General features: G+C 46.7%; 2 protein-coding genes across 5 annotated transcripts in view; both read right to left on the reverse strand.

Annotated features, from left to right (window-relative positions):
- The window catches only part of TEP1 (telomerase associated protein 1), a 41,011-nt gene extending 29,582 nt beyond the window's left edge, over positions 1-11,429 (reverse strand). The window contains exons 1-5 of one of the 3 annotated variants that reach the window (XR_005718759.1): positions 11,246-11,422; positions 3,806-4,576; positions 2,506-2,688; positions 2,088-2,222; positions 225-386 (exon numbers count right to left, since the gene is read on the reverse strand). Coding sequence is in view for 2 of the 3 variants with exons in the window: in XM_040227063.1 (XP_040082997.1) it covers positions 225-386; positions 2,088-2,222; positions 2,506-2,688; positions 3,806-4,552 (1,227 nt within the window). In the remaining variant the exon portion in view is untranslated. Of the gene's footprint in view, positions 1-224; positions 387-2,087; positions 2,223-2,505; positions 2,689-3,805; positions 4,577-11,245 lie in introns of all 3 variants that reach the window. The other 2 variants (XM_040227063.1, XM_040227064.1) reach the window with 2 other exon arrangements.
- Positions 11,430-17,412: 5,983 nt separating this feature from the next.
- On the reverse strand, positions 17,413-26,929 carry KLHL33 (kelch like family member 33). Of its 2 annotated transcripts, none has more exons than XM_040227065.1 (5): positions 26,864-26,929; positions 25,812-26,588; positions 20,318-21,242; positions 20,032-20,199; positions 17,413-19,937 (listed from the first exon to the last, which is right to left on the reverse strand). In XM_040227065.1, the coding sequence occupies exons 2-5, from the start codon at positions 26,566-26,568 to the stop codon at positions 19,385-19,387; spliced, it is 2,403 nt and encodes an 800-aa protein (XP_040082999.1). In that variant the 5' UTR covers positions 26,569-26,588; positions 26,864-26,929; the 3' UTR covers positions 17,413-19,384. The 2 variants fall into 2 exon arrangements, with proteins under 2 accessions (XP_040082999.1, XP_040083000.1); XM_040227066.1 differs by having other exon boundaries at positions 26,828-26,880.
- Positions 26,930-27,325: the final 396 nt, after the last annotated feature.

Raw genomic sequence — 27,325 nt, forward strand, 5'->3', positions numbered from 1 at the left:
CACGAGGTCCAGAGTAACACCAATTTTTCTCAAACTCCGCCCAGCCCTTCTCAATCACGCCCTCCCTGTTGGGCAACTCAGCCTGGTACTGCAAGAAACTGTTCTGTCTGGGCACCGGGCTTGAGACAGCAGGTCAAAGTGTCTGAGAGTTTTCTCCAGGGATGCAGTGAGCAAAGGAAAGGGAACCAAGTGAGAATCCAAGCTCAGGAAACTGAATGCCATACCTGGTAGAACCTGGCTACTTGGATCCAATCGGAAGGCAACTGGACGATGGCACAGAAGTACCGTCGCAGGTAGGGGCGGCAGAGTGGCAGGAAGGCAGCAATAGCCAAGACTTTGTTGGCCACAACCCGGACATTCAGCTGCTGCCTGGCGTACAGAGATGCCTAGGGAACAGGGTAGGTAGTGCTGGCCTCTCAGCCACCTCTTCATAGCATTGTGCCATGAACTAACTTCCTTATCTAACCTGCCTGCATAAAACCTTCTCTGAGCCCTCCATATTATCTATAAAGTCCAAGCTTCTTGGCTTGGCATTCTACATGCTCCTTAATCTAGCCCTTATTCACCAGCCTTCTCCTAAGTCTCCATAACCCCCACTTAAGGGCCTTTAACCCTTTCCCTCTTTGGAGGGTTTCTCTGGTGGTTGAGACGGTAAACAAATTGCCTGCAATGCAGGAGACCCAGCTTCAATCCCTGGGTCGGGAAGATCCCCTGGAGAAGGGAATGGCAACCTACTCCAGTATTCTTGCCTGGAGGATTCCATGGACAGAGGAGACTGGAGGTCGCAAACATTGGACATGACTGAGTGACTAATACTTTCACTTTCCCTCTTTGGAAGACCCCTCTCATTTTTTCAGACTGCTGATTTACCCTGCTATCTTCCAAAGTCTAATAGGAAATATTTTCCCCCTCTTCTCTGCTTCTGAGATATTTGCTATCTACTATTCCATTTGCATTTACATAATATCTGGGATTGCTTTTGTTTCCCTAACAATACCACACATGCCCTAAGAGCCAGATCCAAGTATCACTGTATCTTTTGGTATAGCCCTCAAGGCATTGTGTATTTAGCCTGTGGGGCTTCGCTAGTGGCTCAGAGGTTAAAGCGTCTGCCTGGAATGCAGGAGACCAGGGTTCGATCCCTGGGTCAGGAAGATCCCCTGGAGAAGGAAATGGCAACCCACTCCAGTACTCTTGCCTGGAGAATCCCATGGACGGAGGAGCCTGGTGGGCCACAGTCCACGGGGATGCAAAGGGTCGGACACCACTGAGCGACTTCACTAACACTTTTCTTAGAAGAATCACAGTCCATGGGGTCACAAGGAGTCGGACACGACTGAGTGACTTCACTTTCACTTATTAAAAAGCAGATATATTACTTTGCCAACAAAGGTCCGTCTAGTCAAGGCTATGGTTTTTCCAGTAGTCATGTATGGATGTGAGAGTTGGACTGTGAAGAAAGCTGAGCACGGAAGAATTGATGCTTTTGAACTGTGGTGTTGGAAAAGACTCTTGAGAGTCCCATGGACTGCAAGGAGGTCCAACCAGTCCATTCTGAAGGAGATCAGTCCTGGGTGTTCTTTGGAAGGATTGATGCTAAAGCTGAAGCTCCAGTACTTTGGCCACCTCACGTGAAGAGTTGACTCATTGGAAAAGACCCTGATGCTGGGAGGGATTGGGGGCAGGAGGAGAAGGGGACAACAGAGGATGAGATGGCTGGATGGCATCACCAACTCAATGGACATGGGTTTGAGTGAACTCTGGGAGTTAGTGATGGACAAGGAGGCCTGGTGTGCTGCAATTCATGGGGTTGCAAAGAGTCAGACATGACTGAGCAACTGAACTGAACTGAACTGAACTTACTAAATAAACAAACCCTAGTATACTCTTTCTCAATCCTCTCTTCCCCTCCTCCTCAGAGAACCCTAGGGACTGAGCCTCAGGCTCACCCAGAGATCCTACTGTCTTCCTAAGTAAAGCTCCTCCCGCCCCTAATACAAAGCTGCCCACCACTCCCCTCATACACCATAACCAAATTCCCTTCCTCCTAGCTTCCCACTCCCATGCCTTCCTTCACGTCACAATACCTTGAGGATAAATTCAGGCTCAAAGCGGGCAACTTCGCTACAGACTTTGAGGAGGAACGCCTGGGTAGAGTCCGCTGCGTCATTTGTGCTTACATTTGCCACCAGCGAAGAGCACAGAAAGCTCATGAGAACCATCTGGGAATCGAGAAAGAGAGGGAAGAACGGGAGGACAGGGGTCAGAAGGACCAACTTAAGCATCCACTCAGGCCAACTTACAAAGGCAAAGACAGAGAGAAAGAACCCAGATTCAGGAAGATGGCCAAGAGGTTGAAAAGAGGATTAGCAAGTGAAACATCAGAGCTCCTGCCCCTTCTTTCCATGGAGGGGATCTGGATCAGCCTTTGGTGACCATTCTTCTCATCTTCCTCATGGCCTTCCCTCCACCACCACCAACCTCTCCCAGCTCCGGAATTTTTACCTTCACTTCCTGAAGGACTTGTTCAGTAGGCTCAGGATGAGATTCAGAGTCCCCAGGGGTGAGCTTCAGGGCCAGCTCCTCCACCTCCTCCTCCTCTCCCAAGCTTAGGCTATAAAAAGGCATTTGAGCCTCTGCCCATTCCTTCTCTTCTGGCTTTTTCTCTCGTGAAGATGACCATTGACCCTGGGGATAGTGGCAGTTATTAATCCCAGCATACACCGGCAGCCCTCAAACAGAGAGCTGAAAGCAACATCCAGGGCTAGGAAGAGTCCACATCTACCTTCTAGCACCTAAACTCCTCTCCCTTCACACCCTAGCATGGATCTATCCTGTCTGATGGAGTGAGACACACTGGCGCGCACACACACCCTTTCCCAAATCAACATCCTGAGTATTTGCTCAGACGATTCACGATCTGCTTTCATCTTCTTATTGATTTCATAGCCTAGAAACCTGGGGGCCCTCACAACACATCTTCTAATTGATATTAAGGTATTATGGAGTTAGAAGGAAAAAAGACCAAGTCCCAGATTAATCCCCCAGCAATCGTGATCTTACTCTCTGAGCCTCAGCTTCCTCATCCTCTGCCACCTACCTGTTGGGGCTGTTAGAAGATTAAATGGGATGTGTATATGACTCTTTGCAAATTGCAAAGCCCTAAATAAATGTAAGGTGGCAGTAGCTGTAATCCTGACAATGACCCTATGAGGTGGACTTTCACTGACTTCATCTTAAAGGTGAGGAAATTAAAGCTTCAAAGGGTTAAGAGTCTTGCCCAAGGTTGAGTGGCTTGTAATAATAGGCAGAGAAGGGGGAAGCCTCAGATTCACCTTTCCTTCAGTCCAAATCTCAAGTCTCCACAGAAGGAATGTGTATCTGTCTATCGATCCTGACCTGTATACCAAGGGTGTTTATACAGATGTGTAAGTGGACGTGTGTTTGCACACGCACACACAGTGAAGTGATCCAGGGTATTACAGCTGTGTCTCTGCCTTGTAAGATCTCAAAAGCACCTGAATGACTCTGCTACTGCAATATAATGCCAGCTCTCCTCCCATGCAGAGGCTTTCTAAGAACAAAATCTACTTTTGCTCTATTGTTCAGATTCTCTGAACTATATATGCAATAAGAGTATTGATGCTGATGAAGAGAGCCTTTGGGTAAAGGGCACCTCAGGAAGAGAGTGTGAGGAGAGAGGGTACACAGATGCAGAACAGAGGGACACTGTGGCACTGAAAGCTAGTGACTAGAGCATCTAACACATACGGCTGCAGTGAAGACAACTGCCTGGAGCCATTACCAGAAATGCTTCCTGAACTCTCTCTGGGGCAGAGATGGTTTTTGAGACCCTGGAGCAGATCAGAAGGCCTTGTCTGTCAGAGAGGCACTGCACCCTCGAGGCTGGAGGCTCAGAGAGCAGGTGGTTGCTGCTGTTCAGGCTGCACAGATCAGCTTGAGCCAAGTGAGATATCCGGAGATTCTGGACCAAGGGGCTGATAGACACGGTGCTCTTTAAAATGGTGAGTGTGGCCAGGCACCGGTTCTCCAAGGAGAGGATGTCTGAGTGGGCAGACACATGCCCGGGTGGTTTCTCCAAGGTCTTCAGGTCAGGAAGGGTGGCCCGGCACCGGTTCTCCAAGGAGAGGATGTCTGAGTGAGCAGACACATGCCCGGGTGGTTTCTCCAAGGTCTTCAGGTCAGGAAGGGTGGCCAGGCACCAGTTCTCCAAGGAGAGGATGTCTGAGTGGGCAGACACATGCCCAGGTGGTTTCTCCAAGGTCTTCAGGTCAGGAAGGGTGGCCAGGCACCGGTTCTCCAAGGAGAGGATGTCTGAGTGAGCAGACACAAGCCCGGGTGGTTTCTCCAAGGTCTTCAGGTCAGGAAGGGTGGCCAGGCATCGGTTCTCCAAGGAGAGGATGTCTGAGTGAGTAGACACATGCCCAAGTGGTTTCTCCAACGTCTTTGGGTAAAGAAATGTGGCCAGGCACTGGTTCTTCAAGGAAAGGATGTCCACGTGGGTAGACGCACACCCATGGCATTTCTCCATGACTGGGGCCCAGCCTGTATATAGCTAGAAGGAAAGACAGATGATGAGCAGCTGGCTGTAGTGGGAATGCATGTGTACTGGGACTAAATCTTTCCCATAGTCCTCCTGGTAATGCCAGTGACCTGAAGGTAGAGAACAACCATTATTTGTTTTTCTAGGACTGGGTTCATTCCAAGGATATATTCAGGGAGTATTCAATCCAGAGTATACAGGGAGTATTCTAAGGAGGAGGAATAGGGAAAAGATAAGGCAGAAGTTTAAGAGTAAGGAAGTCTTAAAAAAAAGAAAAGAAAAAGCAAGGGCTTGACAGGAAAGGAACATGTCTTCACATGAAGGGGTAAGGAAAACTCTAGAGCTATCAGTATGATCCCAACTTAGCACAGGAGCCATACTGGTCATCTGGACTGGATTCTTGGTGAAAGAAAAACAAACATCTTGATCAGGTATCAATACTCACCACCTCTATTGCTTTTTTTCTCCAAAACTCCAGATGTGTTTTTAATGAGCTGCTGCTGCTGCTAAGTCACTTCAGTCGTGTCCGACACTGTGCGACCCCATGGACGGCAGCCCACCAGGCTCCTCCGTCCCTGGGATTCTCCAGGCAAGAACACTGGAGTGGGTTGCCATTTCCTTCTCCAATGCATGAAAGTGAAAAGTGAAAGTGAAGTTGCTCAGTCGTATCTGACTCTTCGGGAGACTGCAGCCCACCAGGTTCCTCAGTCCATGGAATTTTCCAGGCAAGAGTACTGGAGTGGGGTGCCATTGCCTTCTCCATTTTAATGAGCAGCCATGTTTAAAAACCAGACTATATGATGATCTTTTACTTTTATCTAGTTTCACTTTTTCTATTTCATATTCAGTGCTTCATTTCGTTTATGTTTTCCAATTTCTTTGTCTCTTCATTTTTAAAATTTTTTTAATGTTCTTGCTCAAGCTTTTATCAAGCATAGTAGAAAAGGCTTTGTATGCATATATACATATATATAGTATGTATAATATATATTTTAGAGAACATGAATTTTTGCCTAGCTAAAAAAATTATGACATTTGGATTCTACTTGTTTGACTCAGTATGAATAGAATGTTAGGATTCTAATTTTTTTTTAATAGATACAAACAAGCAAAGGTTTACTGTATAGCACAGGGAACTATAGTTAATATCTTGTAATAACATCTAATGGAAAATAATCTGAAAAATAATATATGTATAACTAATCACCTTGTGAGCACCTGAAACATTGTAAGTCAATTATACTTCAATAAAATATATAAAATTTTTAAAAAGCAATTTTAAGCAGAAAAAAAAATACCACATCAACTTCTTGCCTCTTACTCACTCTTTAACCAACTACATAGGATTCTATCCCCACTCTAGTTCTCCAAGGCTATCCTCTTAGGTAACTAATAAAATTCTGGTTACTACAAGAATAGACACATCTTGGCCCTTATTTACTTTATCTCTCAAGTATACTATGACACTGTGATCACTCTCTCACTGAAACTCTCCCTTTGGCTTCCATGGTGCCATCCAGGTTTTCCTCTTAAAACCCTGACTGCACCTCTTGGGGATTCTTCCTCTGCCATTCCTTGAATATTGATATTTCTTAGAATTCTTTTCTAACCCTTCTATATACTACTTTTTCAAGATGGTCTCACCTACTCTGTTGCTCCAAATAACTGCTACATTGGCAACTCACATATTTATTCCATGACCCAGGTCTCATCTGAGCTTCATACTCATTTATCCATTCCCTTGTTGGACATCACCACTTGGATGACCCAAAGGTACCCAATACTCCATAGATCCCAAAGGCATCATTTTACTACGTCTTCCCCAAATCCACTTCCCCTCATTGCCCCCTCTGCTTACAGGGGTTTGAATAAAATAGGCTTGAGTTTGAATCCCGATGAGACCTTGGACTTGTTCCTTAAACTCTGTGCCACAGTTTCCTCATCAACAAAACTGAAATAAATTCCTACCTCATAAAGTTGTACAGGAATAAGTAAGAAAAAAAAATATGAAGCACTTAGAGTAGTGCCTGGAGCTTAAATGCAAGTTGTCATTTATTATTATTATCATCCAATAAACTATCAAATCCTATTGACTCTATTCCTTCAATATCTCCCAAATCTAATTCTGTTTTGGCTGTCACCATCTTTGCTGAAATGCTCCAGTCCACATGGTAGACAGTACGTAGCTCTACCTAAAGGAGCTCCCAATACGTACCCCGGAGAAGCAATGGCAACCCACTCCAGTACTCTTGCCTGGAAAATCTCATGGACGGAGGAGCCTGGTAGGCTGCAGTCCATGGGGTCCCGAAGAGTCGGACACGACTGAGCAACTTCACTTTCACTTTTCACTTTCATGCACTGGAGAAGGAAATGGCAACCCACTCCAGTGTTCTTGCCTGGAGAATCCCAGGGACGGAGGAGCCTGGTAGGCTGCCGTCTATGGGGTCGCACAGAGTCAGACACGACTGAAGTGACTTAGCAGCAGCAGCAATACATACTGAAGCCACCATTTACTGCATCACTTTACTTCATCAAGATAAAAATTTATCTTGTTAGGTTATCTGCCTACTTGTTCACCATTTCTCCTTAATAAGATAAAACTCCTTGAGGGTCAGGGCTCCTTTGTCTGGTTCACCTCTGTATGCCCAGCATCACATACATAACCTGGCTTCTAATCTCCCAGTCTCATTTCTTCCTGCTATTCCCATCTAACTTTATGCTTGAACCATACAAACTCTTTTCAGCTTATGAATTGCCGAGGTATCTCTTGACTCTCGATCTTTGCACAGGCAGAGGCCTGGAACACTCATCCTTCTACTGAGACCACTCCTCTTCCCCAGCCTCTTCTTTACTAGGCCAAATTCTACTTTCTTCTCACTCTGAAGGCCTCAGTTTAATAGTCGGAGCCTCGGGTGAAACCCAGCCCCCAGCCTGGTACAGGTGGTCCTTCTATGTTCCCACACGGTACTTCCTCAAGCAGAGAACACATCTTTGTATTGTAATTGTCTGTTCATTTGTCTTTCATCCCCCTAGACTATAAATTCCTGAGGACAAAGACCCTTCAGCCTTGTTTACTATTGGTGAAACAGTGCCTAGTCCATGGGATTCAGAAGTTTTTGAAAATCTGGTGAAAGCTATGGAGCTTTTTCACATGAGTATATACTAGTTTGCATTCAGTTTTCAGGAAGTCCACCCATGTATCTCCTAGAATCTCTATTAACTGCCAATTAAGAACTTCCATCGGACAGAATGCTTGAATTAACATTATTAGGAATGTATATACTCTCTTTTCACTTTCATGCATTGGAGAAGGACATGGCAACCCACTCCAGTGTTCTTGCCTGGAGAATCCCAGGGACGGGGGAGCCTGGTAGGCTGCCGTCTATGGGGTCGCACAGAGTTGGATACGACTGAAGCGACTTAGCAGCAGCAGCAGCATATACTCTCTTATTTGGACAAATGCTTATCTCCTATTTACATTTAAGTATTTTAGGAAAAAGTATGTTGTTAGGATTAAGTCAGTCACTTAATCCTTAATATGTAAGAGTTTATGTACTGAAATATAGAATACTTCCAAGAAAACTTGAATGGACTGACAATCCAGAACCAGAAAGGACAATGGATATCTCACAGGACATCAGTGTGGCCAAATGGAATGAAGAATGATGGCCTGGATGTCCCTGCTGACTCAGTAGTAAAGAATCTGCCTGCCAACACAGGAAACACAAGTTCAATCCCCGGTCAGGGAAGATCCCACATGCCATGGAGCAGCTAAGCCTGTGCACCACAACAATTGAGCCTGGGCTCTAGAGTCCAGGAGCCGCAATGACTGAGACCACACACCACAAATACTGAAGGCCACAAGCCCTAGAGCCCGTGCTTTGCAACAAGAGAAACTACCGCAGTGAGAAGCCCCCACTCACCACAAATAGAGAAAAGCCCTCACAAAGTAATGAAGACCCAGCACAGCCAAAATTTAATTAATTTACAAAAAAGAACGATGGACTGACTTGCAGCAACAAGAATGTAACTAAAGATCATCATACTAAGTGACGTAAGTCAGAAAGAGAAAGGCAAATACCATAATACGTGGAATCTAAGATATGGCACCAATGAACCCATCTACAAAACAGGAACTGACTCATAGACATGAAGAACAGATTTGTGGTTGCCAAGGGGAAGGAAGGGAAGCAGAGGGATGGACTGGGATTGGTACATACAAGCTATTGGGGTTGGTAGAAACAAACTATTACATTTAAAATGAATAAGCAAGGTCCTAATATATAGAACGGGGAACTGTACTCAATATCCTGTGAAAAACCATAATCGAAAAGAATATTTTAAAAAATGTATATGTGTATATAACAGAGTCACTTTGCTGTAAAGCAGAGATTGGCACAACACTGTAAATCAACTATACTTCAATCTTTAAAAAAAAAAATCTAACAACAACAAAAGAATGACAGCTTGTATGCTTTGTACATTTCCCTCATGTCTTTGTGCTATATAAGCCCCCAGCAAAAGGAGTGGGGAATCTCAGAATTGACTCAAGATTTTAAAAAGAAGTCCCATAATAAAGTTACATGTTTTTCTCACCCTGGTGTTTGTGAAGGAGATTCAACTGACCTACAAAGTGAAAAGTAAAAATCCCCATTTCGAATTCCATTCTCCAGGGACAACCACTGCTAAGTTTTATATGAAGTTTCAGAAACTTTCTATGCATATACAAGTACATGTACAGTCTATACTTCTTCTTCTCCCATATCCACCACCCCCTCCTTTCTTTTGCTTTACACAAAGAGGATTCTTCTTTGATGGTTTGATGTCAGCACCTTCTATCATTGTGAAGCAGAATTCATCGAGTCATTGGATTGTAATCTGGGGGCTTCCCAGGTGGCTCAGCGGTAAGGAATTCACCTGACAATACTGGAGACAAAGGTTTGATCCCAGGGTCAGGAAGATCCCCTCGAAAAGGAAATGGCAACCCAATCCAGTATTCTTGCCCAGGAAATCCCGTGGACAGAGGAGCCTGGCAGGCTATAGTGCATGGGGTCACAAAGAGCGATTCAGTTCAGTTCAGTTCAGTCGCTCAGTCATGTCTGACTCTTTGTGACCCCGTGGACTGCAGCACGCCAGACCTCCCTGTCCATCACCAACTCCTGGAATTTACCCAAATTCATGTCCATTGAGTCAGTGACGCCATCCAACCATCTTATCCTCTGTCATCCCCTTCTCTCGACTTCAATCTTTCCCAGCATCAGGGTCTTTTCAAATGACTCAGTTCTTTGCTTCAGATGGCCAAAGTATTGGAGTTTCAGCTTCAACATCAGTCCTTCCAAAGAACACTCAAGACTGATCTCCTTTAGGATGGACTGGTTGGATCTCCTTGCAGTCCAAGGGACTCTCAAGAGTCTTCTCCAACACCACAGTTCAAAAGCATCAGTTCTTCGGCCCTCAGCTTTCTTTACATTCCAACTCTCACATCCATACATGACTACTGGAAAAACCATAGCCTTGACCAGACAGAACTTTGTTGGCAAAGTAATGTCTCTGCTTTTCAATATGCTATCTAGGTTGGTCATAACTTTCCTTCCAAGAAGTAAGCGTCTTTTAATTTCATGGCTACAGTCACCATCTGCAGTGATTTTGGAGCCCCCAAAAATAAAGTCTGACACTGTTTCCACTGTTTCCCTATCTATTTCCCATGAAGTGATGGGACCAGATGCCATGATCTTCATTTTCTGAAGTTTGAGCTTTAAGCCAACTTTTTCACTTTCCTCTTTCACTTTCATCAAGAGGCTCTTTAGTTCCTCTTCACTTTCTGCCATAAGGGTGGTGTCATCTGCATATCTGAGGTTATTGACATTTCTCCCGGCAATCTTGATTACAGCTTGTGCTTCCTCCAGCCCAGCGTTTCTCATGATGTACTCTGCATAGAAGTTAAATAAGCAGGGTGACAATATGCAGCCTTGACGGACTCCTTTTCCTATTTGGAACCAGTGTGTTGTTCCATGTCCAGTTCCAACTGTTGCCTCCTGACCTGCGTACAGATTTCTCAAGAGGCAGGTCAGGTGGTCTGGTATTCCCGTCTCTTTCAGAATTTTCCACAGTTTATTGTGATCCACACAGTCAAAGGCTTTGGCATAAACAACACTAAAGAGAATCATACTTTAGAAGCTGCAGCGTTAGTTTGTTTCAGTCCTTTAGGATTCTTTGCACCCCCATGGACTGTAGCTCGCCAGGCCCCTCTGTCCACGAGATTCTCCAAGCAAAAATACTGGAGTGAGTTGCCATGCCCTCCTCCAAGGGATCTTCCCAACCCTGGGATCGAACTGGCATTTCTTATGTCCCCTGCGTTGGCAAGCGGGTTCTTTACCACTGGTGCCACCTGGGAAGCACGTTAATAGCCACCACACCTTTAAGTTGACTGTGTGACACTCTACCCTGCTTAAGCACAGCCCAGGTTCCCTTCCAAGGAGCATACAGAACAAGGAAGAGGACCCATTCTCATCTGGCCTCTTCCTCCCTCCTCCAGTGTCCCTCCCATCCCCGGGCCCTCCCGTTCCGTCAGCCTTCTCGCTCCCTCTTTCACACTCCACCTCCGCTCCCAGAGGTGTCCGAGTAGCCCGGCCGAGGCACCCCCGGCGGCGCCCGCCCTGCCGCGTCCGGGGAGGTCACTACCTGGCCGCGCTAGGCCCTTCCCGCTGGCCCCGGCGGCCGAGCCCACGCAGAGATCCAGGCCGGGGCGGGTGTTGCCGGCGCTCGATCCCTCCGGGAGACACCCGGGCCGGGAGCTGCTAGCTGCCACGCGGGACGCTCGGTTCCAGGCAGCAGAAATAGGATCCGGCTCTGGGCTCCACTGGTAGGAAGAGTGGAAACCAGAGGCGGAGCCGGGCGGGGAGACACTGGGCGGAGACTGTGCAGGACTAGGCGCGGCCCGCGGGGCGGAGAGACGAGCGGCTGACGACGAGGACTGAGCTAGCACTTTGCAGCTTTTTCTGGGACGTGCGGTTAGTGCCACTCTCAAGCCGCACTTTATTTTCCCCTTCCTCGCCCTCTCTTTTCCCGTCCCTCAGGTTTCCCCTGCTACCAGAGTCTCTTATTTTGCGAAATTTCCTCTTTTGTTATGTCTTCCAATGTTCGCTGCTGATCTGGACACATTTTGTTCTGGTATCAAATATAGTGGGACTGTTAATTCAGGAGCAAGTTACTTGGTAAAAATAGAAGTAAAAGGAAAGGGAAGGTCTAAAGCAATGGCCTATAACTGGATGTAAATATCAAATGATCAAACCTGAGTGAACTAAGAGCATGCCTATGTCCATCTGGGAGAGGTCCTTGGATTACAAAAAAATTTTTGGAGCCATTCTGAATGAGTGATGCAGAACTGTTTCCCAAAAGGTGGGACCAGACTCAGGAAAGAGACAAGTGACCTTTACGATGGTAATGCTAGTGCTGCTTCATAAAGAGCAGAGCCAGACAGATTCCAGCAGGAGAAACCTGCTTACCTCGTATAAAACAGATTATGACTATCTGTCTCCAGTAAAATATCCCTTTCCTAAGGGAAGAAAAGTTATGACCAACCTAGATAGCATATTCAAAAGCAGAGACATTACTTTGGCAACTAAGGTCCATCTGTCAAGGCTATGGTTTTTCCAGTGGTCATGTATGGATGTGAGAGTTGGACTGTGAGGAAGGCTGAGTGCCGAAGAATTGATGCTTTTGAACTGTGGTGTTGGAGAAGACTCTTGAGAGTCCCTTGGACTGCAAGGATATCCAACCAGTCCATTCTGAAGGAGATCAACCCTGGGATTTCTTTGGAAGGACTGATGCTAAAGCTGAAGCTCCAGTACTTTGGCCACCTCATGCGAAGAGTTGACTCATTGGAAAAGACTCTGATGGTGGGAGGGATTGGGGGCAGGAGGAGAAGGAGACGACCGAGGATGAGATGGCTGGATGGCATCACTGACTCGATGGACGTGAGTCTGAGTGAACTCCAGGAGATGGTGATGGACAGCGAGGCCTGGCGTGCTGCGATTCATGGGGTCGCAAAGAGTCGGACACGACTGAGCAACTGAACTGAACTGAACTGAACTGCAGGGTAGGCTTCCCTAGTGGCTCATCAGTAAAGAGTCTGCCCGCAATGCGGGTCACCTGGGTTTGATCCCTGGGTCAGGAAGATCTGCTGGAGAAGGAAATGGCAACCCACTCCAGAATTCTTGCCTGGAGAATTCCATGGACAGAGGAGCCTGATGGGCTACAATCCATGGGGTCACAAAGAGTCGGACAAAACTGAGTGACTAACTTCACTTTTCCTAAGGGTGGGGAATGGGCGTCCCAGGTTGCTCAGTAGTAAAGAGTCTGCCTGCCAAGCAGGAGAGAGGGGTTCAGTCCTCAGGTGGGGAATATCCCTTGGAGGAGAAAGTAGCAATCCACTAAAGTATTCTTTCCTAGGAAATTCTGTGGACAGAGGAGACTGGTGGGCTACAATTTATGGTCTTGAAAGAGTCGGACACAGCTGAGCATGCATACAAGCCTGGGAGGGCGCTTGCATTCTCAGGTGACAACTGAGCTTCATCTCAGAATCGAGGGCACCAGATCCCACCTAACTTCCTTAGTTGCCTCTCTTACCACCTATCCCATTAGTCCCAACACTCTTTTTATAAGAAATATTTTTATATTCCCTGTTTGATCCTGAGCTATAAATTATAAATAGTGTACTTTAGCTAGATACACAGTCCAAAAGTTTATAAAATGTCTAAAGAGATATTAAAAACCAGTAGAGAGAAGGTAATTTATTGTAAAATACTATGTGTTTATATACATAAGTAGTTGGACACGATAAGAAGACACAATGAGATACTTAGATGTATACATCTCTCCATAAAATCACCTTGAATTTAACAGTTACAGATGCAGCATGATACGGGGATGTTCAATGGTGATTCAGATATCACAAACAGAATTGCTCATGTAGCATGATTTTCCAAAATAATTTTTAGCAAATTTTTGAACGAAACAAGGTATAGTCATCCCACATTGTTCATGGTAGTGGCATTCCTAGAAATTTTAGTGTTTATTAAACTATGCATAAAATGCCTTATGTTTCTATTTGAAATAACGTTAGAGCCTAATTGTGTGTGTATATGCTCAGTCGCTCAGTTGTGTCTGACTCTTTTGGATCCCATTGACTATAGCCTGCCAGGCTCCTCTGTAGATGGGACTTCCCAGGCAAGAATACTAGGATGGGTTGCACTTCCTTCTCCAGGGGATCTTCCCCACCCAGGGATGGAAGCTGCCTGTTCTGCATTGTGGGTAGATTCTTTATGGCTAGCCACCCGGGAAGCTTCTATTCAATCTATGCAAGTCTATGCAAGTCCACTTGCACTGGACAAGTGGTTTATGAACAAGCACCTATTTGAGAGCACTTGCTATCAACCAGGGATTGAACCTAGGCCACAGCAGCAAAAGCGCTGAGTCCTAACCATGGGACTGCCAGGGAATTTCGCCAGATTCTTTTCCATTATAGATTGCTAGAAGATCTTGATAACCTTTAACTATTTCCACTTTTAGAGTCCAAGTAAGAGTTTCATCAATAAGTTTCATCCATGGAGGTGAATCTACACTGGAGATGTGGTATGATAAAGAAAGCAGGCTCAAGAGTCCTTCTACTTGTGTTTAAATAATGCTCAGCATTTATAAACTCTATGACCTTGGGTGCATAAATTCATGCCTCTGAGTTTCAGTTTCCCTATCTGTAAAATGAGGGTAATAATAGCATCAACTTTTTATGGGTTTTATTGGCATTTAAATGAGATAATGCATGTAAAACACTTAACACACTGCCTGGCACATAGCAAACACTTAAACTAGTTCTTTCTCTGTTATGAGAGTTGATATTCATCAGTAAGTTGTTTGAAAAGTATGTAATGCATTGGGGCTCAGATTACCTGTCTGCTGATGAGTCAAACTGATATATAACTAGAAGACCTCTAGCCCCCTAAGTGCCTTACCCTCAGCTGGAGTCCAGATGAATCCATATCCCTATCGCAGGAGCAATGTTAGTCTGCATTAGCTGGGCATAAACCTGTAACCCTCTGAATGGCACTCGTGGTCTCAGGGGGTGCTGCAGCACACTGGCCCCTTTTTTTGGCATCATCTAGCTCACTAATCTAAAAGGATGTAGCCTAGAAACTGAATTTACAAACTATCAGCTAAATTCTTTTCAAGATGTGCATAGAGGTCCTTAGGACTATCCCAAGTTCTGTAGCTTGTGACTATAATAACCCTATGATGTTCATATATAGGTGTTATCCCCGTTTTATGGATTAAGATACTGGCATTCAAAGTGATTAAGGGATCTACTCATGATAACCAAAATAGCAATTGATTTGGAGCTTGAGCTCAAGTTACTACTTCTAATTCAGTTCACTCTCAAGCTGTACTTTTTTCACTGTTCTGATTAGAAATACAAATGATTGTATTTTGAATCATCTATAAACATCTATCAGAGGAAATAAAGACTATAAAAGACAATAATCTCACCACTAATGACGTACACATGTATTCATGCTTGTATATATGCATATGTATATATATATGTTTTTTTAGCAGGAGTTGTGATAAATTCACACTTTTCCAGCTATGATCCTTTGATCCCAAGATTTAGCTCAGATTTGGAATGTAGTCTGTGGCCCTAAAAGAGTAATTATGACTGTCCTGCATATAAATCTAACCTGTGATGCTTGTCCCAGCCAGTCTCTGGGTCCCCATGTTATGTCACTTGGAGATTGCACTCATTGAAGATGTTCCTCTTCATTATCCAGACTGTGCCACCTGCCTTGGCTTCTTACACTGTGTAAAGGAATTACACTCTCTCCAAAATCTCTTCATTCCATGTACTACTGAACAATCTTTCTAGGTAGTTTTTCACTCTTTGGAGTTGGATACTGTTGCCTCTATATCCTGGCCTGTCAGTCTAGATAAACAATGGCATTTAGTTTTGCAGTAGGATATTTTTTTTTTGGATGCACTGGAGGGCTTTTGGGATCTTAGTTCCCCAACTAGGGATTGAACCCTGACCCGCAGCAGTGAAAGGGCCAAGTCCTAACCACTGAACTGTCAGGGAGTTTCCTGAAGTAGGATTTTTATGTGATATTTACTATTTTGTATATATTTTTCCTTTGTTTTTTAAACTTCTCTGCTATCAGATTTCCAGATGTCCAGGACAGTATATTTGATAGGGAAAATACTGGGAGAAGGAATCAGTAAAGTTTCTGTTTCAGTAGTACAGAATTCCATGATGAGTCGAGTGAAAATAAGAGGAGAACAAGCTCAAGGTGATGACAAAGCTTTAAGCTTTGTCGTCATTTCTAAGAAAAATGATAGCACCAACAAAGCATGATTGAGTCCCAACTGATGATAGTGGTAAATCCAAGTGGAGGTGAGGGTTGCTAAAAAACAGAAAAATTTAACCAGAACCCAAGTGAGTCATTAAGGCCTAGGATAGAGGGGAAGTGAGCTTTCTGAAGAGCACCATGAAGCAAGATAAGAGCGGAACATGGACAACCCAGAATTAGGTGTGTGTGTGTGTGTGTGTTAGTCACTCAGTCCAGCTCTTTGTGACCCCATGGACTGTAGCCCACCAGGCTCCTCTGTCCATGAATTAGGCATAGGAGACTCTTATAGTCTAATAGACTTCTCGGTACTGAAACTGCTCACTTCCTAGTCCTATCCAGTTTCTGAATCAACCTGGAAAAGATGAGAGCAAGTGTGCAAATTCCACCCTCATCCAGAAAGGAGGTTGAAAGAAGACTGTGGAGGCAGCTAGTAGGAGAGGATATACAACACTTTGGCTCATTATCTGATTTACCAAAATAAGAATCCTGCACCTCTAGGAATTCACCAAACTGCTGCCTAATTCCTGGATTGCCATGATTGCCCACTCTATAGGAATGATTTCTGTCCTAATTCCTGATTCTCACACTCCACTTCCCTTCCGGAGGCGAAATATTGCCCTGAATCTCAGTGCACTTGCCCAAGGCCCCAACTTGTTACCTGGCTTAATCCAGGGCCCTCTCACTGAAGAGTGGACCATTGGCCAGGGTCCCACTTCACATCAGAAATCTTTTCCTCTCTTCTCATCCCAACCACACTTTCAAAACTAAGGCTAGCAGACTTCCCTGGTGGTGCAGTAGATAAGAATCTACTGCCAAGGCAGAGGGCATGTGTTCAATCCCTGGTGTGGGAAGATTCCACATGTCGTGGAGCAACTAATCCCTGCATCACAACTACTGAGTCTAAGTGCTGCAAATTCTGAGGCCCATGCACCTAGAGCCTGTGCTCCGCAATAAGAGCAGTTACTGCAGTGAAAAGCCTGCACACTGCAACTAGAGAAAGCCTTTGCAAGGCAACGAAGACCCAACGCAGCCAAAAATAAAATTAATTAAAAATTTTAAAAGCCTAATGATAGAGCCTTCTGCAACCATCTCCCCCCATCTACATGCTTTTGGACTATCAGCTCCACCTCGGATGGCACCATACCCTATTGGACACCATGATTTGACTTTCTATAGCCTCTTTGGATTGGAGAAATAAGAATAGGAGAGTGCACCATCTCTGGAGACAGGGAAAGAGAAATTTTTAGTTTTCAAAAGCCAGTTTTCAAGCCAGCCAGTTCCTACAGAAAGATGAAAGAGAATGAGGATGGCCTTAGGTTGTTTAATTTGGTGAGAAATAGGTCACAGTGACATGAGGGAGAATGGTTTTGGTAGTACAGTGGAGACAAAAACCAAATTACAAGGGATATGGAATGTTTTTTTTTTTTAAATGGAAAACGCAGACAAGAATGATTCAGTCATGGTGAAACCTTTATTTAAGTCTGTCTTTGCATACAAATCACCAAGAACTTGATCACAGAAGTTCACCCTAAAAACTCAATCCTTGTAGTTTCTCAGTGCTTCCAATTTCCTTCTTCCCTGTCCTCTTTAATCTTTTTTCTCTGTTCTGTTATATATTCTACATATCCCTCCTCATTTTCAACTATGTTCCTAAACAGAGATACAGAAAAAAAACCCTTAGCAAAATAATGAAATCTCAAAACAAACAAAAACACGTCAAGATGAAGAAAGAAGCAAGGGAGGTTCCCTCGTCTTGACCTTAGCAGAGTGAGAATCTTAATAAGCAGCGGTAAGAGAAAACTGACCTGTACAAAGAACTGGCCCTCCTTCACCCTAAGCTGCTCAGGGGTCAGAAGTGGAAACACCACACAGGAAAGATGTAGGGGAGTTGTGGAGAAAGGGAACACACAATTGTTAACTGAAAGCCCCTGTCTTCAGGAAGCTTTCAGGGAAGAGAGTAGGCTGGAATAGCAGCAGAATTCCCTGAAGAACCCCTGGAATACTGACTTCCCCTTTGCTGTGGAGACACAGGGCACCATACATCCCATTTGCCTCTTTCTTCTGACTGGAATGCCTCCCTCCTCAGACTGGTGAGTTTCTAGGGAACCTTCAAGATCCAATCGATACCCATCAAATGATGCCTTCCCTCAAAGAAGGCTTCCCTGGACAGAGTTCCCTCTCTGACCTCTGGGCTTTCATACCTTCTACTGTGAGGCTTGTGGGGTGTGAGGCTCTTGTGAGAACTATGAGGCAAGTGTCCATACCTCTAAGTCCACTGTAAAACTTGTATTTGCTTACAAGTCTGTGTTCTGGTCAAAATCCCTGACCTTAGGGTCCTTAGTGCCTCACACTGTACCTGGCACACAGTAGATAATTTCTAACTGTGAGGGAGACAGGAGAAAAGATAGAGAAGGGGAAAGGGGATGGAAAAGCAGGACAGAGGAAGAGAGAGAGGAAACATCTGACTCAGCTTTCCCTGCCCAGGAGAAAGGGAAATGGATTCAAAAAACTCTGGAAGAAAGCAACAGAGAAAGAAACCACTTTTCTGGGTCCTCTCTGCCTCTCTCCTCTCTGCCGCTTCCTCTCACAACTTAGGACCACACACCACAACTGTACCGTTTTCCCTCCTGATCCCTCGATTCATCCCAAGGGGGAGGAAAGAAGCCAGTCAGCCCCTGACCTCTCCCACCCCATGCCCTCAAATCCTTCATCCCTTTCCACATGGACGCCTCCCTCTTTCTCATCTTCCCCACCTGCAGCCTTCCTGCCTGGTGGCCCTGGCATCTCAGGCCCCTGTGCTATGCCGGATCCAGAAGAGAAATTCATCCTCAGATTAAAATCCAAGAGGCTCTTAGGGGCAGCCAGCGGTGTGTGGCTGAGGAAACGCTAGACTGGGTCTACCAGCTACCTGAGAAAGAACATCATCAAGAGGGTTTGGGTGTCCCAGGAATTGGAGAGTAAAAAGAAGCAGCAGTTACAGTCCTCCCAACATACTCCTCAACTCTTTTCACAGATGACCTTTCCTCATTTTTCTCCTTCATCCATTGGTCAGAATCATAATTTTCCTGACTGTTCTCTCATGGCCCCTACACCTTTGCTACCAATGCTTCATGACTGTCTTCCTAATTAGATGCACTTTCCCTACCAAGAATCGACCCAGGGTCCCTAAACCTTGTAGAGTTGTCCCTAGGTCTCTTCTCCTTACCTAGATATTCAACGGCCTCTCCTTCCCCCATACTCTCCCTAGGAATTCCAGAACCACCTTTTCCTCAATGCAGATCATATATACAAAAGCGATTTATGAGTTGTAAAGCACTGCGCTAGAATGAAATGCTGTGATGAAAAAAGCCTTCTCTTTCTCCCTGCACTCATCATCTCTGTCCTCTCTTATCCCTTCCTCCCTCCATCTACCACTGCTTCCCTCTCACCCAGCAGGTTTAGTTTGATGCCGTGTAGAAACCAAAGCCACGTGCTGCACAGCGGGCAGAGTCAGGATGCAGGCAGGCATCTCAGCCCGAGGCCTCGGCAGAGTTCCCAGGCACAGCCATCGGCCCAGGCCAGGACAATAGGCATGGATAAGGTGGGAGGGGGCATAAGTGCGGTAGCTGTAGCCTCCCAGCACCAGCAACTCCCCCTGCAGCACGGCACCTGCAGCCCCGACATGGGGGGAGGGCAAGGGGGTCAGGTGAGTCCAGCTACCAGTGCTTGGATCATAGGCCTCGAAGCTCAGCAGATCCCCAGCCTGACCTAGCCCACCGGCTACATACAGCCGCCCACCCAGAGCAGCCATGACGTGGCCAGCCCGAGGCACCCCCATAGGGCTCAGAAGTGTCACCGGCTTCTCAACTTTGGGGTCGTAGTGCAGCAACGAGGCCTGGTACTGGCCAGTCTCACTGCAGCCACCACTCACGTACAGCTGGCCCTCCAAAACAGCAGCTGCATGGGCAAAGCGTGGTGCGGGAAGAGGAGGTGCTGGCCTGTGGAGAACAGAGCACGTGGTCAGGCATCAGTCATCTTCAGCTCTCCCCTGCCAAGACCCCTGATGCCTGAAACACCACCTTCCCTGCTCACCTCCAGACATTGAGCTCAGGATTATAAGTCTCCACAGACCTGAGGGCAATACCACTGTCTCGTCCACCCAGGGCATAAAGCAGTCCATCCAGCGCCACCAGGGGGAAAAGGCTCCGAGGCTGGCACAAAGGTGCCATCTCTTCCCAGTCCTCTTGACTGGGGTCCCACCTGGAGACAGTGGGACAAGAGATGGGAGGAGTGAACCTGGGAGTCTGCTGTTGGCTGGCCCACAAACTCCCTCAGCTGCCCACCCTGGGACCTGCCACTCTCTGGAGCCCATCCATACCTGAGAGTCGAAGCCAGGGTGTTAGAGTGGCTGTAGAAATCCTGTCCCCCACACACGTAGAGCACACTTCCTGCTAGGCTGGCAGCCCCGTGCCGGAAGCGCCCGGGGGCAGGCAGGGCAGGCAGCCGCCCCCACTCCACAGTTCGAACCAGTCCTATGCCGCAGCGAAAGGCCCGGGCCCACCACACTCCTCGGGACGGCTGTCTGGCGGCCATGTCTGATCTGAGCCCGTCCCCGCCAATCACCACCAGCGCCTGGTCAGGCTCCCTCCGTCTCTCTTGTCCTGGAACCTCAGCCTCCACCATCAGCTGATGCAGCAAGTCGGGGCTCAAGGGTGGAGGCAGCCCGGCCGCCCTTACCCTCCGCAGCTCCCTGGTGGACATACGGCCGAAGCGGACGCATCGAAGCAGGGCCTTGGCCTCCGACTCCTCGGTGTCGGGGTTGGCAGCTAGCCAACGCCGCGCGGCCACAAAGGCCTCGAACTCCTCCTGCAAGTGTAGCTCATCACTGTCCAGGAGCTCAGCCAGGCAGGCCGCCGGCAAAGTAGGGAAAGCGGAGCACAAAGCCACAGCCGGCAGGTGGGTGAGGAGGTAGTGGCGGGCCTTGCTCCAGAGGCTCTCCAACCCTGGGGCTTCTGCCATGGGGATCAGGGCCAGGCAACGGGCAGGGCTGAGGCCTCGTGCCAAGGCTTTCTGGCACAGAGCCAGGCAGGAGGAGCTCTGGTACTGCAGAGCAGCCTGGGCAGCTCTCAGTAGTCCTGGCCACTTTGCCCGCACAACCCCAGAGTAGGCAAAAGAGACGAGGAGTCGCAGGTCCTGGGCAGAGATGGTGTGCAGAGACACCTCTGTGCCCTGGGATTCCCTCATCCCACTCAGGAGCATGGCCCCAAAGAACTCACTGCCACAGGCGAGGGCTGCTCGGTGCACTGCAAGAGGGAGAAGCAGAGGGGAATCCAGAGTGTGGCAAACCACTAGGCACTCTCGATTTCACAACCCCCACTTTGGGTTAACCACCCAAGACCACAGGCTAAACTGATATGCACACCAGAACACCACTAGGTGCTTGTTGAAATTAAATTTTCACAGACCCACCCCCAGAGATTTTGACTCAGTAGCTCCAGAGGGAGATCCTACGAATTTGTATTTTAACATTTTCAAGCACCCTGCATGATTCTCAGGTTAGTGACCTGAAGACACTTTGAAAAACACTGTGTGCGTTTGCTCCGTCGTGTCCAACTCTTTGCAATCCCATGGACTGTCGTCTGCCAGGCTCCTCTGTCTATGAGATTTTTCATGCAAGAAATCTGGAGCGGGTTGCCGTTTCCTCCTCCAGGGGATCTTCCCCACCCAGGGTTCAATCGTGTGTTTCCTTGTCTCCTGCATTATTAGCAGGCAGATTCTTTACCACTGAGCCACCTGGGAAGCCCCTTGAAAAACATTGCTTTAGTTTTTTTGATGCAGGCCAATTAGAAAAAGGGTCTTGACTGATTATGTGGAGAAGAGGCTATAAAGAACATTTGATAAAAGGGGGTAAAAAATAAACTGCAAAGACCAATGTGCAACTTATATAGGTCTTTCCATACTGTGTACAGAATAAAGTTCTTTCCTCTACAATTAGAAGAGCCACTGACATCAGCCATTCTGTTAGATTTTACTTAGAAAATGGTACCACACTCAGGAATGGCTATGATTCAACCTCATCTAACTGTCATCTTCTCTTACCCAAGATTTAGTGCTTAATACTTCCCACGTGTTATAGTTTTTCTTTGCATATCCACCTCCTTGACAGAGTTATGGAATCACAACACTGTAAACTGGAGACCTTCAAAACCATCTAGTTCAATCACTCATTTTAAGATAAGGAAACTGAGTCCTAGTGAAAGGCAGTGACTTATTTTTTATCTCCATGTAGTAGCTGTCTGGGCAGAGTGTCATGCACTGTGACTGTTGCCAGGCTGCATTGAGGATACTTGTGTGTCAGTTCCCTGCTTATGTGCATGGCCCTTATGACACTGAAAATGTCCTATTAAAAATTAAAAATAAATAAATTATTTAAAATGTTGTTAGGGGAGTTTCTTAGTGGTCCAGTGGTTAAGAATCCATCTTCTAGTGCAGGGGACGTGAGTTTGATCCCTGGTCAGGGAACTAACATCCCATGTACCACAGGGCAACTAAGCCCATGTTCTTTCGAGCCTGCACACCACAACTAGAAAGCCCTCGTGTAGCAGCGAAGACCTAACACAGCCAAATAATTATGTTTTTAAATGTTGTTAAATAACTAGAACTCATACGCTTGAAGGCAAAAGGAGAGGGGACAGCAGAAGATGAGATTGTTAGATAGCATCACCGACTCAATGGACATGAATCTGAACTCCAGGAGTTAACGAAGGACAGGGGAGCCTTGCATGCAGCAGTCTATGGGGTGGCAAAGAATCAGACACAACTTAGCGAACAACAACAACATATGCTCCCTAATGTAACTTAATTTGAGGCAGTTGGCATCAAGTATGAAGTATTCTGACCAAGATATTTAACTTTAATCTAACCTTTAGATTAAATTCAAGTTTATAGGAAATTGAAAGGCTAAAAGAACAGGTTAAAAAAAAAACACAGAAGGAAAATGCATACAAATCTAGAAATTGGAGCTTTCTATGGGAAAACTAATCTTGTTTCTTCAATAAGTCAAAACATTAAAAAAAAAGGGGGGGAGGAAAAAGAAAGGGAAAGAGGACTGGATAAGAGTAAAGGAAGCTTCAGAGACATCTGAGTTCAGTGTAAACCTTGATTGGCTCCTGGATTGAGCAGAACAGCTCTAGCAGACACTATTTTGGACAAGTGAGAACATTTCAGTGTGGACGAGGTGATATTGAGAAAAGGGCTTCCCTGGTGGCTCAGAAAGTAAACAGTCTGCTTGCAATGCAGGAGACCTGGGTTCAATCCCTGGGTCAGGAAAGATCTCCTGGAGAAAGGAATGGCAACCCACTCCAGTATTCTTGTCTGGAGAACTCCATGGACAACGGAGCCTGGTGGGCAACAGTCCATGTGGTTGCATATGCATAGAGTTGGACATGACCGAGTGACTAACACATTAATTTTGTTAGATAGTGTGGTTATATGAGAAAATGTCCTCTTTTAAAGAGACACATAACCAAGTATTTATGAGTTAAATACTTTAAACTTCACCAAAAAATAAATAGATGAAACAAATATGGTGGTTTAGTTGCAAAGTTGTGTCCCACTCTTGCAACTCCATGGACTGTAGCCCGCCAGGCTCCTCTGTCCATGGGATTCTCCAGACAAGAATACTGGAGTGGGTTGCCATTTCCTTCTCCAGAAACAAATATAGTAACATGTTAATAAGTCTGGGTGATGAGTGTTTTAGTGTTCATCTTAATACTCTCTTTTCTTTGCTGTGTTTGAAATGCTTCATTACAGAAAAGCGGGAAAATGCTGCTAGAAGTCCTCTGAGGCAGGTCACACAGACCCAAGCTCCCAGTAAGGTTTATGAACCTCAGGCTACTTTGACCAGCTGCAGCAAGTCCACCTCTCTCAAAGGGCAAGTGATGTCAGCATGGCTCTCCATTGTCTTTTTAAGCAGTAGGTAGTAGCTCAGTGCTTCCCAAGCAGTAAACATTAGTGACAGCTTTCATATATATATTGCCCTGAGAAAATCTGCATTCCTCAAACCAAGTAAACCATCTCCTCTTCCACACCATCAATCAGCCTATAGCTCAGCCAACTGTTAAAGGAGTCACAACCACTTGTATTTTGTGCCCTTTCTTACTCATCATTATTCTCCAGAATTTTAAGTGACATATTCCCACCATTAAGTTGGCATGTTTCTTAAGGAAGTGAAAGCATCAGTATAAATATGTTTAAATTCCAAATCCTAGTGAAAACTTTATAACTATGAAATTTTAAATCCCCCTTCCATCTAGTGCTATCAGAAATTATAACAAATATTTCAAAATCTGTTATGTACTAAACATTTGGGCCCCTCCCAAATTTATATGTTGAAGCCTTAATCCCCAACATAATGGTATCTGAAGGTGGAGCCTTTGGGAGGTAATTAAGTATGAGGGGTGGAACTCATGAATGGGATTAGTGCTCTTATAAGAGGAGACATGACATCATCAATCTCTCTGTGTCTCTCTCTGCCATGTGAAGATATAGTGAGAACATGGCCATCTACAAACTGGAAAGGAGGCCCTAACCAGAACCTGACCATTCTGGCACCCTGATCCAGTCTCCAGAACCAAGAGAAATAAACTTCCATTGTTAAAACACCCAGTCTATGGTATTTTTGTTATAGCAACTCAAGTTGACTAAGACAGGATGCTTTTCCTTTGGGGAATCCCAGAAGAACTTTGGGTCCTAGTCATTTTCTAATGAGTAGTAGCTATGTGACTTTGGACATGTCTTAAAGTCTGATTTCCTTATCAGTAAGGTGTAAGCACTGAACTAGATAATTTCTAAACTAATCCTTTTTAATTTTAAACTTTTATACATCTACACTCTGGCTCCATTTGCCAGGTGCTATGTGCCTTTGGTTTGGCTGCATAAGAAGCAATGTATGGACTAGTGAGAGCAGACTGGGCTAATGGATGTGGGCTTCTATCCTGATTTTCACCAGTCAGCATCTCTGAATTTAATATTCTTTATCTGCAGCTAGAAATACCTGAGATTAAAAGAGCTGGCATGTGCAAAAAAAAAAAAAATTCTGTTACCCAGTACCTCACTAAATGTTAATAGAATCTGAATAATTCTCAACGTATTCAATCCTCTTTAGCTTTCCTTGGGGCTTCCCTTGTAAAGAATCTGCCTGGAATGTGGGAGACCTGGGTTCGATCCCTGGGTTGGGAAGATCCCCTGGAGAAGGGAAAGGCTACCCACTCCAGTATTCTCGCCTGGAGAATTCCACAAACACGACTGAGCGACTTTCACTTTAGCTTTCCTAGCAATGAGCGGAGTTAACTTCAAAATGCCACAACCTGGTAGCCTTAGATTCTGGGAAAACAGTACAAGACCTTGCTCATGAGCTGTAGGGCCCTTGTCTGCCATGGTGTCAAGCTCACTTAGGCAGAAGGACACACTATAAATTTTTCCACCATGTTCCTCCAGCTTTTCCTGTCTTAAATAGAAGATGCCAAGAAGGGCCTTATGGTTAATCTCTGTTTGAGTCAATCACCTTCTGCTTGTTCTACTGGCATGGACTATATCTTAGCGCCTGCCAGCTGAATGGAAGTTTCTTGTTTCTGGGCACAGGAAAAGCCACAGCATAAATCTGTCAGTGCGCCTAGGAAAACAACTCAACTGCGCATGCCCCATTCTCAGTGGGTCAAGAGAGGCGCCAAGGCCACGCCCTGGGAAATTCTGATTTCAGCAAGGATCAAAAGCACTATGCTAGGGATCGAATCAGCTACTGCTTGCACACACCATTCCAGGTGGCATATGCACCTGCCTCAATGCAATGCCCCCCCCCCCCCGGCCCTCACCCCGCAGCCGGCAGCCGCCTGCCTCCAGCTCCAGGTCGCACCCGATGCCTTCTTGGTACAGAAGCTCAATGCTGCGCAGGTTTTCTCTCAGTTCCTCTGCCTGGCTGGGCTGCTTTTCATCTTCCCATCCGCTTCCAGTCCCCTGGCGTCCCCACTGGGCCGCAGCCTTTACCCGGGGGGCTCCCAGAGCTTCCGCGGCAACCAGCACATCCTCCCGTGAGGCGGGTCCCAGCACCCCCTCGTAGGCAAAGGTCAGCACGGCCTCCCAGGCCGCCGGGGTTACGTCCAGGCTGAGCGGGGGTTGCGGACCTCTGCCGCCCAGCAGCCTGCCTCTGAAGAGGCTGCTAATTGAGGCCAGGATCACCCGATGCACCCCATACGCTCTCCCCGCGACTGACACCTCTTCGTCCAGCAGCAACCTCTGCTCTCGCAGCCGCTGTGCCTCCGCGAAAAACTGGCTGGGATGCTCCTCGCTGCACAGCCCCTCGGGCTCCGCAGAGTCTTCTCCACCCTCCTCATCTTCCTCCTCCTCTTCTTCCTCCAGGGACAAGGCTGGAGAAGGAAGGCTCCCTGGGGTCATGGGCCTGGGGCCAGGCTCTTCCAGAGGAAAAGGGGGCAAACCAGGATCTTCATCCGGGGACGGAGGCCAGGAGGGGGTTCTCTGGGTGGGCAAAGGGAGGTCAAGGTCGTCCTTCTGGACCAGAAGAGAGACTTCCTCTGCCGCAGAGGGATGACGTGTGGAGTCCGAGAGGCTCATGGCCCAAGTTCGCTGGATCGCTACAGACAGAAAGAGGAAAGAGAAGAGAAGGTAAGAGCTGGACCCGCAGAGGCCAGAGGAAGCTCTGCCTGCAGCCTCATTTCCTACTTAAACCGTCTCCCCCTATCCCAAGGCTCTAGCATCTAGGCTGCACCAGGCAACTATGAAGTGCACTGGGGGTGCAAAGGCCAAAACAATGAGTAAAGATCCAGTGCCTGAAACTGTATCCCACCCATCTCGCCCCCATCCCTGTAGTCACCCTCCTAAGACACCAGCGTCTCACTTATCCTCTCACTTGGGCCTGCTCTACTTCTGACGGAGTGGCAGAGGGAATGCACCCCTGTCCCTGTCAGTGGTGGCACCCAGCTAATTATAGCCATTGCTGGCAGGCGAGGGGCTGGCCTCCGGGTGCCAAACTCCAACACCCAATCCCCTGGGCCCGACCTGAGATTACCTCCTCCCCTCTTCCACTTGGAGGTCACGTCCTGGTGCTGAGCAAAGCAAACTCGGAAGCCAAGGAGGATGAGGGGATGTGGTGGAGTGAGCCAGCCCAGCGTCCACTGGGCTGGGCTGGAGAAGCGGGTGAAGAAAGTCTGGACTGATACGGGGGAAAGTTGGGAGAGAGTGAAGGGTCAGTTTAGGGGTCAGTCCTGGCCTTTGTTGATTTTTCTGTGCGTGCTAAAGCTGAGACCCTGGGGCGAACAGTACTGGGGTGAATCTCAGATATAACCCATCTGGTCCAAGAAGGGCAGAGGGG

This window comes from Oryx dammah, unplaced genomic scaffold (genome assembly GCF_014754425.2).
Source record: "Oryx dammah isolate SB20612 unplaced genomic scaffold, SCBI_Odam_1.1 HiC_scaffold_26, whole genome shotgun sequence".
Taxonomy (NCBI): Eukaryota; Metazoa; Chordata; class Mammalia; order Artiodactyla; family Bovidae; genus Oryx; species Oryx dammah.